Genomic DNA, 12820 nt, shown 5'->3' with positions numbered 1-12820 from the left:
TTCTGATTGGCTACGCTACTCACTATCTATTCTGTGCTAGATAGTGAGTAGCGTAGCAGTGTGACTTTGTTAACAAAATGACGGCCGCTTCTTGGCGTTTTCAAAGTGTCTGTGAACAGGATTTAAATAAAGTTTTGAACGACTAGTAGATTTATACAAGAACAATTAGATTATTCGCTCTCGATTTCTATGCGTGATAGAAATCTCGAGCTCAAAATCTAATTGTTTAATAGAAACACGATTTTAAACCAATCAGGGAGCGTATTTTCTTTTTGGCTATTTTCTAATATGGTATAAATGCTGTATGCAAGTCTTCTCTCCCTAGCTAAAGCTATGTCTAAACAGAATATATTGTGTAAACAGGGTAGAAGAAAGGTTTTTGTTTGTCGTTTTAACAGTACCCGGGGGAGTTAGTCCACCTGTTTTAGAAGTCGCGAATTCCTCTTCACTAAACGCCTCGTGGACCGAGCCTCAACATCCTAATGGCGTCATCATCAGTTACTCATTGCACATGCGCAACCTGTCCACTTACTCGGTCCTTTACCAAGGCTCCAGTCTGTCGTACCACGTGACTGGTCTATCAGCTGGTCAAGAGTACTTTTTCTACATCATGGCCAATACATCAGTCGGTGGCAACAAGAGCACAGTTGTTAGTGCTTCTGTTCCGTCAGAAAACACACCAAGTAAGTATCCATATTTTCGGTATATTTGGGAGGCCAAGCAATGCCAGTAGTTTCGTGTTGTATTCGTCACCTTGCAAGGCACGTTACTCTCACAATCCAACGAGAGTAAGTCTTCGTGGTTCGAGTACGGATCCGTGAGGGTCCAAAGATTACAAGGATTACAACAGACTTTTTGTTACAAACGTGAAACTGCTCGAAACCATGGTTTCGCGTCAGATGACCAACAGGATCCTACAACGCGCCACTTTCATGTCGTGTCAAATTGCAGGCTCAACTCTAATAAATAATTGACTAACTTATACAATGTTACCAGAAAACTGTACGGTCCGGCTCACGCAATCCTATAGAAAAACACAATACAAGCTGACTTGCGAGCTTACATCAACAAGGTTGATGTAAGTCAGCCAGTTGATATAACGTGCGCAATTCAGTTTAACCAAAGGTCATGTGATAAAACACTTATTGACTGAGTAAGGTCGGACCTACGGGAAGATATTTGGACCTGCGTTTAGGACGCGCGAACCTCACTATGCTCGGTCCGTACGTCCTGACCTCGAGCCAAATATTTTTCCTTGTAGCCCTCCCACTCAGTCAATGCGTTCATATTATTATCAGCTTCAGGAGCCGGGGGGACGGAGCTGTCAATTGAGGCGATTGTGGGGATCACAATTGGTAGCGCTGCGTTTATCGCTCTGTTGATTGTTCTGCTGGTGTGGCTTGTCAGGAGACACGTTAATGGTAAACAGCCGAGCACGCTGGATTATCAATCATTACACAAGTACAACTCCTTGGTGAGTTAATGTTTTAGACTGTTACTGTGTGGCTGATCACCACTCAAAGAAGACGGTAGGAAGGCGAGGCTAGTGAGGATGGTCTGCTGGGACCTACGCAACCACAAAATTGATCAAAAGTTTTAAAGGAGCTCAGCTACAGTATTTTGAGTTATTTTCGCCGCATACAAAATAACCTTTAAATTGAAGGAAACCTGAAAAAAGTAGTTTACTAATATAGAAAAACACCAACGAGAAAATAATAAACCATAAAGGAACAAGGATGGCTAAGGATAGAGAAGATTGACGCGGATTACAAACAACTAAGTTGAAAAATGTAGGCTATTCATTTCAAGATGCGAAACCGAAAGGTTTTGCACGAAGACTCGTTTTGAAACAGAGGTGAATCGGAAATGGCCTATTCGTCGGTGTTCATTCACAGAAAGAATTTAAATATAAACTTACTCTTCTTTGTTTCCACAGGACGTTGGTGGCAGGGACAACTTAGCGGTGCAACTAAGATCTACCTCAAGCCTGCAAGAGACAAGTCTGGCCAGAGGACGCATGTATGAACATCATTTCAGCATGGATGGACTGGAAAATCCCTGGAAGGAGCAGGTATTGCATTTGAGCATTTGCCTGCAGTAGTCTCTTTCGCAGCCGTTGTTAGGGTTATCACGCTCCCCACGGCCCTAATAACGGCTGCGAAGTAGACTACTGCCTTTACATGTACACTTTCGTTCGCGAGATGATTTGAGCGTAACATCTGATATAACTTTACGCCATCTAGCTTGCGCCTAGCTTTTAACATCAACACCAGTCGACGTAGTCTCGCTTTCACATGCATGGCGTAAAAGTTTCTGTGTCAGCGCAGAACGACGCATTAACAAAGGGCCACAATCAGAACTAAAGGCAAGTCTGGAACTAACGACAATGTCGCCCAGTCATGTTATACCATGTTTATTTTTAATTTACAAAGTCGTTATCGTTTCAATATCAAGACTTCAACTTCTCTTTTCAAACTCATATCTGATCTTTTGAATTAGCATAGATTTTTACGATTTTATTTCTCCGTTTTCTTCTTAGTTTTGGTCGCGATTGAGACGATGTATCAAACACTCAAGACAGTGTTTGACCACATTTCCAAACAGCTCGAAGTTCGTTAAAATACTCCGCTGCACGTCGTAATTTCAACTTTCTTCTCGGTATTTGGAAATTTTGTCACTTCTGCGACTTTTCTCGTGATTTCTACTTAACAATTGCAGTCTTTACAGTGAGCAGTTTTCTCCCACCAAACCAAAAACTAAAACAACAACAACCTGAGTTCCAGCACCAGCAGTGTTTTAAATTAATGAGTGGATAGAATTTTCGACACTGGTTTTGTTGTTTCTAGGATTTAGAAGAGGACACTGGACAGGACGCGCTTGCTATGGTAAATCACAGACACTTTGAACCAGGCTCCGCGCGCGCTCAGAACTGGGATCCAGGCTACGAGGAGACAGTTCTGAAAGAAGCAGCAGAAGAGATGAATGAACTTGATGCAGCAATGAAAGAGGTTCGCATACACTCTAAATATAGGAGTATCTTTGTCGGTTTGCTTCATTAGCATGAGCATACAGTTTCTGATGGACTTACAAAAGCATTAGTTCAGAATATTGAAAGGGCACAGCACGGTTAACTGTCCCAAGGAATTTGAACCCGATGTGTTGAACGCTTTTTGTGCGACGCGGGTTTAAAAACTCAAAATTTTACAAAGAATGTTTGAGCTCAATAGCGCTTTTGCCACCCAGAAATTTTGCAGTTTTTGAAAGCCAATTTCTCCTCGAATATTACACCCAAAGAGCCAAAAATTTTCACAAGCTCTTTAAATGTTTGTAGTCAATTTGTGTCGAGCGTGATGCCTTCTCTGCGCAAAGTCGTATGCTAATGAGGAAGAATGTCTACTATGACATCAGCAAGAATAAGAATCTCTGGTTCTTTTTTTCATATAGAACGCTGACACCTTGAGTGGCTTAAATGGACATCAATTTTCTCTACGGGAAGATAACCTTGTGAATATGTCGAGACTATCTCGTAGCCAGTCTTCTTTGAGTCCAGAAAACACGAGTAAGAAGAAGTCCAAGAAGAAGAAGGAAGGTAAGAAATCCACGAGTGATAAGAACCTTGGGTAGACCGCTTTCAAACTGACAGACCTAAACCAACGTCATCATTCCAGAATTCGGCGCAGATTAAACAATCAAAATATATTGTGCGGGCGTGTGACCTGGTGGGCAAAAGCGGGAAAAGTCATTCTCACCGGACTTTAAAGGCCCCGTCCGCAAAACGACGGAGAAATTTGAAAACGCAGGTTTCAGAATTTCTACGGTTAGGCCCGTCGTCCACACTAATCCGCACGAAAACGGAGCTTTTCAAAAACGGTCTTCAAACCGGAGGAATTTGAAAATGCCAGCTTTTCGTTTTCGCGTGGACAGAAAAGATTGAAAACGGAGTTTTTTGGAAACAATGACCTCGCGATAATCAGATGATTTCCCTGCCCGAGTTTTTTCAAAGACAAATCCAAAATGACCGGTGATTGTTGCGTTTTCAAATTCCTCCGGCGTAGTGAGGACGGAAAACATTTGATGCCTTTCCAGAGTGAAACCTCCGTTTTCAAATTCCTCCGGCGTAGTGTGGACGCGACCAAAGTCATCAGCAGTCATTTGTATGACATGGTATTGGTAAACACACTTACTCTGCCGAGATGTGACTATGCGGGAATAGTTATAGCGGACCGCCTCATGACTTCTTGTTTTCTTTTGTATTTTGCAGACGCAGCTATCGAGTGGGACTACTATTATGCCAGGAGTGCATTAACTGACGGCGATCAATTTGGAATTGAGGAAACCAAGGTACGAAGGTCTTCCTGCGCTGGAATCATGATTAAAATAGAAATAATTTAACACGGCTGATTTACTACCATTGAAGTCTGGAAGAAACCTTTGAAGTCACTGTGATCTCACCGATATTTTTCCTTAATGAAGAACGAAAATTTGTTGAAAACTCATCCGTCTTAAGTCGTAATGAACGAGTAGAAAAGACGGTTGCAAGTTCACACTAGAAGCCTCTGATTTGTATTTTTTTGGTCAGAGAAATGCTATTTTTATCAGGGAAAAGTCAGAGAATTTTGAAAAGTGATTTCTGTGGCAACCATGACTAGTCTCTCTCGGGAGCTAAAATTGAGTCATAGATATCAGCCAATTCGAATCCATGGTCTCTATTCAAAGAGGGCTTCCATAGTCGTAATTTGTTTGTTGGTTTCGATTGTTAACGTTGCTTTTCTCTTTCAGCTGTAAATTGCAAAGAATTGCAGTAACAGTCGAACGGATAAACGTAAACGTGAACCAGTAAATGACTTCGTTGCTAATCAAAAGGACAGCTCAACCTTGGTGATAACACGTCTAAAGCTAAAGCTACAACTAGATCAGGATGTTGAGCATTTCCTTGTTTCAAATGTAATACAACAGGAATTTTAAATAACAACGGTTTTCAACGTTTAATTTCTTCGTGTTTAACTGGGATAAAACTGACTCGTCTAAAAGAACAAATAAATGTAATATATCTGTCACAGTATAACTTGAAACTCGTAGCAATAAATAAACCATTTTTCAGCTTAAAACTATATTTAAAAACTAAATGATTAGTCTAAAGTGAAAAGCAGCAAACTAAATAACTATAAACTTGTAAAATTAAGATTCAAAATACTTGATAAATCGCCTTCACTTATAATGTCAATATGGTTTGAACATAGAAAAATAAAAATTAATGTTTCAGGATTAAACTAGCGACTAGAGTTTTCAGTTTTAAACTGAACTGATAGTTTTTTTTTTAATAACTAAATGATAATTCTCAAATTAAAAGCATACTAAATAACTGTAAACCCTTGTAGAATTAAGATTTAACTGTGCTTAATAAATCGCTTCACTTGTAAAGTCAATATGGTTGTACACAAAAAAAATAAAAGAATTATGTGTCAAGTTTAAACTACCGAGTTTTCAGTGTTTAAACTGAAATAGTTTTAAAGTCTAAAATCGTAATCTATTTAAATGAATGGTTATTGTAAAAGAAAAGAAAATAGTAAATGCTGTTGAGTATGATTACTGTAAAATGTGAGGTGCCCTTATCACTCTAAATGATTTGCCTTGGGTGGGGGAAGAACTACCACATGAAATGGTCGGGGATGTTCGTCGTCTCGCTTAGGGGTGTAAATCAAGGATTCTGGTCTCACTTACGGTGTTCATGATGAAACACCCGAAGTGAGTGAGCAAATTTCTGGGGCTGAAATTATTTTCTCACTTTCAGGTTATGCATGACTTTTTTTGGTGGGCAGTAGCTTGTGCAAGAACTTTTAAGTCAAACACAGGACCTGGCTAGTAGAAAGCACTTACTCAGTTTTCTCCCCATGGCTCCCCTTGTACGAATCTTTTTCAGCAGTTTTCGCTGTGTAGGAATTTTCTTTGGAAATTGCCCAACCCCTTCCCCCGTCAAAAAATAATGGTCCGTCCCTTTTTGACTTGTCCTTTCTCCGTGATGAATGCTTCTTCGGCAACTTTTGGTTGTTCATCGTTGTAGTCACGTGCTCAGATACGAAAGGCCCGCCTGGTGGTGGAGGAGATGCTCCAGCGGTTAGCAAGTGGTGACGTCAACAAAGAGTTCCGGGAACTAGCCGCTGAGAAGGCTGAAGGAACTTACTTGTGTGCTAAGTAAGTTAGCAAATTTCTTCCTTTAAATTTACGCGGAAACCCGTCTTCTGAAAGCCATGGCTTAAAGTATTTACGTGCTCTGTTTTTGTGGAGCAAAGTGCTTTGAATTACGGTTATCTGACGGTTATCGTACGGTTATCTTACTAACGGTCATTAACAACTATTTACGACTGACCTTCGCTGGTTCTTTGCATCCGATTTTAACAATTTGTGAGCTCTTGACTAAACCTTCAATCTCAAAAAAGCGCGTGAAGAAATATCGTGCAGTAAGTAAACAAAGCAGTTGTTATAAAGGTGCAAAGTTAAGTTAAAGTGCACCTAACCCCAAAATTTTTTTTTCGTTAAAACAAATCTAGACTTTATTTGAAGCATTTGGGCGAAGAAATTTTTGAATTTGGTTGAATCCTCGATTTTCTATGCCCTTTCAAAGTCGCGATTAAGTGTTTCACGACCGCGTTTTAGGGAGTCTGGGGCGGCGGTACCTGATGACGTCTACCCAGGAACCAAACACAATAGCGCCTCAGTCAACTCACTGTATTTGCTCGAGAAAATAGAATGCAAAACTAATCGTTCCGATGTATTTTGGGACTAAAACGTCCAAGTTTTGTCTCAGAATTATTTCTTTTTCGTCACTGGAGTCAGAGTTAAGTTTCGATTCGGAAGGCTCCGAAATAAACTTCGATCGAGCACGTTCGACAACTGTGAACTCACTGCTTAGAGCTTTGAGAGCAATTTGCAATATTTCAAGCGACGACGGGGAAGACGTCTTTGCGGACGAGCTGCTTGTATATTAGGAATGGAAAACTAGATACGAAGTGGAGGAGCAGGCAAACGAACAGCAGGAAAGAAAACTCAAGGACTGCTTTGGATGGTAATTTCGTCAACTAAACATAAGATTCCCACGCGTGTTTATAGCTCGTTTACATTTGTCCTTACCAAGAATGTATTTTGTCAAGGTTCTGTTAAATCCAGTTTGTGTTTTACTTTCAGTTGAATGCTTCATGTTTATAAGAGCGACGTACGTGTTGCAGTTTTCGAGACTTGATGACCTCCAAAACATTGGCTTCGATCGATTGAAAATCGTATTGTTTGGACCTGTATTTTTGAAGCTGCGGGAAGCAAGGCGGAAGGAAACATTTCATACAATTACAGATTTCACATTGTCACACGTTTTAAGTCGTAACTCCAAATAACCAATGTAAATTGTTCTCAAAGTTTGCAGTGAAATTCGTCGGATAAGCTAAAAGGATGTGTTCCCTAAGCGGTCCGCAGATAATGTTACGCGGTCATATTTTCGACGCTATTGCACAGAATCTTTGTCACACTGCTGATTTCCAAACCTTCGAAAAACTCTGTGAGTCTAACAATTTTGTTATCATGTAATTCTAGAGGATTAATCTTCGACTTTCATCTAAATCGAAAGAGAAATAAGTGTTGGTTAGCGGCGTACAGTTGCGATCTATTTACGTATCAGTATAACGCTTCTTGATCATGACCGGATCACACAACTTTGCCGGTTATGTTATAAATACTGCGGGATGGGAAGATATAGGTTTTTCGGTGGTATTTCTACAAATTGCTGGTTAGCTTTAAGCAGAAAATTTATGAAAACAGCGTTCGAAAGTCTGCGGAACAAATTCCAGTGAGAGTTCTTCAATGGTTCTCACAGATTCAGTTCGCTTGTTTCGGTTCAACAAAATCAACCATCGTTTACGTCTTTATTGCACCATTAGCCGATCATCGCCAGTAAATTGTACAGTATACCTTTCTTTAAATCTGGAATATTGCTGCAACAGCCGATAGCACCTCTGGAAGGCGTTTCTGCGCACTTTTCGAATGTGTATTGCACCATCCTGAAGGAGATGAGAGGAAATGAGATATCCAACCTTCCTGGGTAGACGTCACAAGAGCCGCTGGACCCATTCTCCTCAAACTCGGTCGTGGAACAAAATGGCGGTGTTTTGGAGCTATTTTCGAGATTTCGTCGTGGCACAGAAAATCGAGGATTCAACGGAATCCAAAAATTTTTTTCGCAGAACTATTTCAAATAATAAGTAGATTCGTTCTAGCGAAAAAAAATTTTGGGGGTTAGGTGCACTTTAATATTGCCCTGTGTTTTAGTTCCCGGTTTAGACCAACTAAAGGATTAACCCTTTGAATACCAAGCTCCATTTCTAGGCTTCGCCCGTAATTAACATCCAACTTTTCACGGCAGCCAGAAAGAACATACAATGCAAAAGGTAGCCAGTGTAAAAGGGCCGAGAAAAACAGAAAGGAAAGGGCCAACAAACGAAATTGAGAACGGTTAATAGCAAAAAAAAAAAAGTCCAAATTTTGGCTTATGCGCATGCCCGGAATTGAAGTTTTGCTCAATTTTGTACCTAATCCTCGAAAAATCTCTCCTTTTAGTAAAGAAAAAGCTTTTTTAGCAAAACTTAGGCTTATTTAGCGTCATGGCAGCCAAAAAACCTGACTAAACGGTTAAAAACGGTATTTTGTGGCGAAAGTTTGGTATTCAAAGGGTTAAGTGGAAAAACTCTAAACAAACCAAAAATCCACTTGCGTTTTCCTAACGTTGCTTGTTTTTCTTCTCCCAGTGACCCAGTTAATCAGCCAAAAAACCGCTACAAGAATATTCTACCTTTTGATCATTCGCGAGTAAGCCTGGAGCTAGAGCAAGGACAAGAAGATGGCGATTACATCAACGCGAATTTCCTGAATGGATTTAACCAGAAGAATTCTTACATCGCAACGCAGGTAGATTTGAGTCTTTTGAAATATGACCTATACCTTGAAGAAAACGACAAAAACCAAAACTAATCGTGACTCGTTCGTACACGTTTTCCCGCGCATTGCGTCAGCTACATGTAATTACCTCGAGATTTGATTGGCTCACTGTATTTTCTGTGTCCTTTGTGATTGGCTAGAGTGATTACTTTGGTTTTGGTTTTGGTTTTACGACTCTCATTTGAAAACTGCTTTGAAAAAGAATTAATCTAAGCTGACACACGCACTGCTTTCAATTCAGTATATCTGAGTAAGCAACTTTATCTATACTCGGCTTTAGGGTCCACTGAACAGCACTATCGCTGACTTCTGGCAAATGATTTGGGAGCAGAATGTGCACGTGATTGTCATGTTAACGAGGCTGCAGGAGGGCAAGAAGGTCAAATGCGTCAAGTAAGCATCACGACTTGTCTCTTTTTCAGTCAGACAAATTCGGCGGGTGTTAATATATATGCCACTAAAGTGTGTTTTTATTTGAACTGTTTGAAGGTATTGGCCTGACACTGATGAAGAAGTGACATTTAGAGACTTTGTGATCACCAGCACTTACAAAAGGTTGGTATTGGGACCCAGCTCACTGTTTTATTCGGCATAGTTGCAAAGATGAATGACATGAGATTTCGCGACAATTTAAGGAATTCGCGTGAGTGCTGGCACTAGTTTTTGACTGAGCAATAAGGTCTAGCGACATAACGACATAACGACATAAGAAAAAAATACTTATCTTTTCCTCATGTCTTTATGTCGATGTTCACATTACCGACACAAGCGATGATATCGTTGTGTCGCTAGTGTGAACTAAGCCTAACCATCGGAAACTAAGAAATTTTTCTGCGGCTATTTGCCAAAGCCAACTCATGTCCAGCTGGTTGCTCAGCTAGTCGCTATAATGTCATGAGCTAACCAGAACTTAAAAGCTAAGTAACAACTGGTATTGTGACCTGGATATTTGTGTTGGTTCACAGAAAACTGGACAGTCGTGTCGTCCGTCGCTTTCTTCTAGAAAACTCTGGCAGCGGTGAGTGTCGAGAACTCATGTACTTTCAGTTCACTGCTTGGCCAGACTTTGGTATCCCATCATCCCCAGCGGACTTTCTCGAACTCTACTATGAAGTTATGCGAGAGTACAATTCACTCCCAGTGCCCGGGACCCCCATATTGGTCCATTGCAGTGCAGGGGTTGGAAGATCGGGGGCATTTTGCGCCATTCAAAACTGCCTACAGTCCTTTAGATCCACGGGCAAGATTGACGTGGCAGAGGTCGTCAGAGACTTGAGAAGGCAGCGGTCGGGAATGGTACAAACCTTGGAACAATACGCGTTTTGTTACAAGAGCCTCGTTCTTGCTCTGTTGTACCAGATAAAGTTGAAGAAGCTTAAAGGAATTTCTCTGTTGAGCCAATCTGCGGCGACGTCAAGTGGCGTGTGGATGTCGACTGGAAGATCTTTTAGTCCCCGAGAAAGTAGCAATGAAAGCGTGTTCAGTCAATCACGACTACAAAGTCCAAGCTCCGGAACAAGCCAGGAGTCTGTAACGTCACAGAACGCGCCTCCATATTCATACAGTCAGCAGTTGCTCCCTCCAGTGAGGGAACCTTATGAAGACCCGCGTGCTAAATCCGATAAAGACGACCTACCCACTGTGGTTGTTCATTCGACTCCAAAGCTTTCAAAACAAGATTCTCTTCCCTTAACATTGCGTGAAAGCAACGAAGAGGGACCTATTAGCACGGATGTTTCCCTCGGGGATCAGCGGAATTTGGAAGTTTCCGTAGGGGAGACTGGTCGAAGGAAGACAACAGGGAATATCCGAATGCGTCCTGATCTTGGGGAACCACCGCCGCCTCCGCCTCCACCTCCCCCTCCGCCGTCGATATTAACGAATGAAAATGTCGTCTGTGATGGCGATCTAGTACCTGAGCTTCCTGAAGTAGATTATCCTAATTCTGAACTGTCCGATGACGAACCTTACCCACCTCCTCCTGAGGCGTTTTTTCTCCCATTTGACGCAGAACAACCAAACCAGTTTGATTCCTCGGCCTAAATAAACAATGGAGTTTAGAGCTGCTTTATATATGTTGATATCTGGCATAACAAAGTTTACACAGCTTTCGTTTTATTTCAAGACTTTTATGTTGTCGAAACAAGCAGTCGTTTGACTTTAATGTACTGTAACATCAAAATTATATTTTCTCTAAATAAGCAATATCTAACACAGCATAAAACAACAAACAGCGGACAAAATGAGATATAAAGGGCACTGATCTCAACACAGGAACATAGAAGGAAGTGAGGGAAACTGGATTGGGTTTCTTTGAAATCGAAATCTGAACTCCTTGAATCACTATGATACTGCTGTACCACAACTGCCGTCTATTTGTTTTTCTTAAGTTTTTAGTCCATAAACTTAGGGGTTTTTTCCTGCATTGTTAACTTAACTCAGGCACACAATTATATATGCTTTCATGTTATATATTTTTTTTCATTTTTATAGCAAACCCTGCCAATGTAATTACTTTATGTTTTATTCCAATGTTTTTTACAACAGAAATTTACACTTAACTGATATTCAGTTTTGTCGTGTTTCTCTGTCTATTTTTACTCCTGTTGTTTAAAGCGTGATCAAAGTAAGCTCATCCAGGCTCGGGATTGATTGTCGATTTCTGTTCCTAACCTTTTCCGTGATTTTCTCTGTTTATGTTATTCTTTCATTCAGGTTTGAGTAATCTCTTACTCTCAAACCATAAGTGGAGAAAGACACTTTTATACAAGAGAAATTAAAACTTTGGTTAGCTTTTAAGCCTGAAGTAACGTTGATCGGTTTTTGAACAACCGGTCGAAGGGTTGTACAGTGGTAGAAAAAGTTCAAGTTGTCATAACTTGTACAATTTATGCAAACTTTAGAACAGTGTCCGAGAATATTTGTTGAACAAGAAACCCTTGTAGGCCTATTTGAGGATTTTTTCTCAAGACTTGTAAACCGACTATGGTTTTAAAAGGAAATGAACGGAGATGCCTCCTTAAAAGATATATTTTTTATTCGTTACAGATGAAAGCTCAGTATACAATATCTGTAAATACAAATAATAAAAGTAAATGATGTGGAGTCGCAGGGTTGATTTGTGTAGTACTGGGCTCCAAGTGCAGGGCTGACCCCGATAAAACTTTGATAGCCAATTGCAAGACACAGCTGGCGGCATATAGCGTGTGACTGCTTTTTTTCTCAGTCGATACAATATAACCGGTTGATGGGTTCCTGATGTAACATGTATCGACCTACTGGAGGGTTCCTAGTGCGACACGCTTGAATATGGATCATAGTTCTCTACTTTCCTTAGGGACCTCAGTCACGGTATTTTGAGTTATTTGGCCACGTACAGGATTACCTTTGCATTGAAGAAAACCTGAAAATAGTAGTTAACAAAAAAAAAAACACAAAAGATATAATTATCAGTAATAAATCATAAAGGAACAAGGATGGTTAAAGTATGGAGAAGATTAACACGGATTGCACGCAACGAACTTGAAAAATTTAGGCTAAACTTTTCAAAATGTACAGACGGTGGCGTAGCTCCTTTACGTTAAATAATCCTGACCCTAAGAGGAGTGTGTTTGTGTGAAAGAACCTCGGGCTAAATCTATCAGCAACATTAAGGCCAGTTGCCAAACAACGGGTAACCTTAGCCTGCGAAGATGGCCACACTAACTGGTACTAGACACAGTCAGACTGCAGACCAGATTGCATGGTAGCCTGCGAACAGGCTCCCGGTTTGGTTTAGTGCGAGCTAGCCGAATATGGGCTAGGACGAGCGGGGCGAGCCGGGCGAGCCGAGAGCGGTCTG

At 40.8% G+C, this 12820-nt stretch overlaps 1 protein-coding gene across 2 annotated transcripts in view; it reads left to right on the top strand.

Moving 5' to 3' along the window:
* The window catches only part of LOC145480907 (uncharacterized), a 33583-nt gene extending 21499 nt beyond the window's left edge, over window positions 1-12084 (top strand). The window contains exons 9-19 of one of the 2 annotated variants that reach the window (XM_081459246.1): window positions 399-683; window positions 1299-1474; window positions 1937-2071; window positions 2847-3008; window positions 3445-3589; window positions 4262-4341; window positions 6062-6192; window positions 8790-8949; window positions 9260-9372; window positions 9469-9534; window positions 9945-12084. In XM_081459246.1, coding sequence (XP_081315372.1) covers window positions 399-683; window positions 1299-1474; window positions 1937-2071; window positions 2847-3008; window positions 3445-3589; window positions 4262-4341; window positions 6062-6192; window positions 8790-8949; window positions 9260-9372; window positions 9469-9534; window positions 9945-11022 — 2531 coding nt within the window. In that variant the 3' untranslated portion in view covers window positions 11023-12084. Of the gene's footprint in view, window positions 1-398; window positions 684-1298; window positions 1475-1936; window positions 2072-2846; window positions 3009-3444; window positions 3590-4261; window positions 4342-4779; window positions 5368-6061; window positions 6193-8789; window positions 8950-9259; window positions 9373-9468; window positions 9535-9944 lie in introns of those variants that run through there. The other variant, XM_081459247.1, reaches the window with a different exon arrangement.
* Window positions 12085-12820: the final 736 nt, after the last annotated feature.

Source organism: Orbicella franksi, chromosome 3, assembly GCF_964199315.1.
Source record: "Orbicella franksi chromosome 3, jaOrbFran1.1, whole genome shotgun sequence".
In the NCBI taxonomy this organism is placed as follows: Eukaryota; Metazoa; Cnidaria; class Anthozoa; order Scleractinia; family Merulinidae; genus Orbicella; species Orbicella franksi.
Note: the sequence above shows the minus strand (reverse complement) of the source record. Positions and strands in the feature narration are given on the sequence as shown.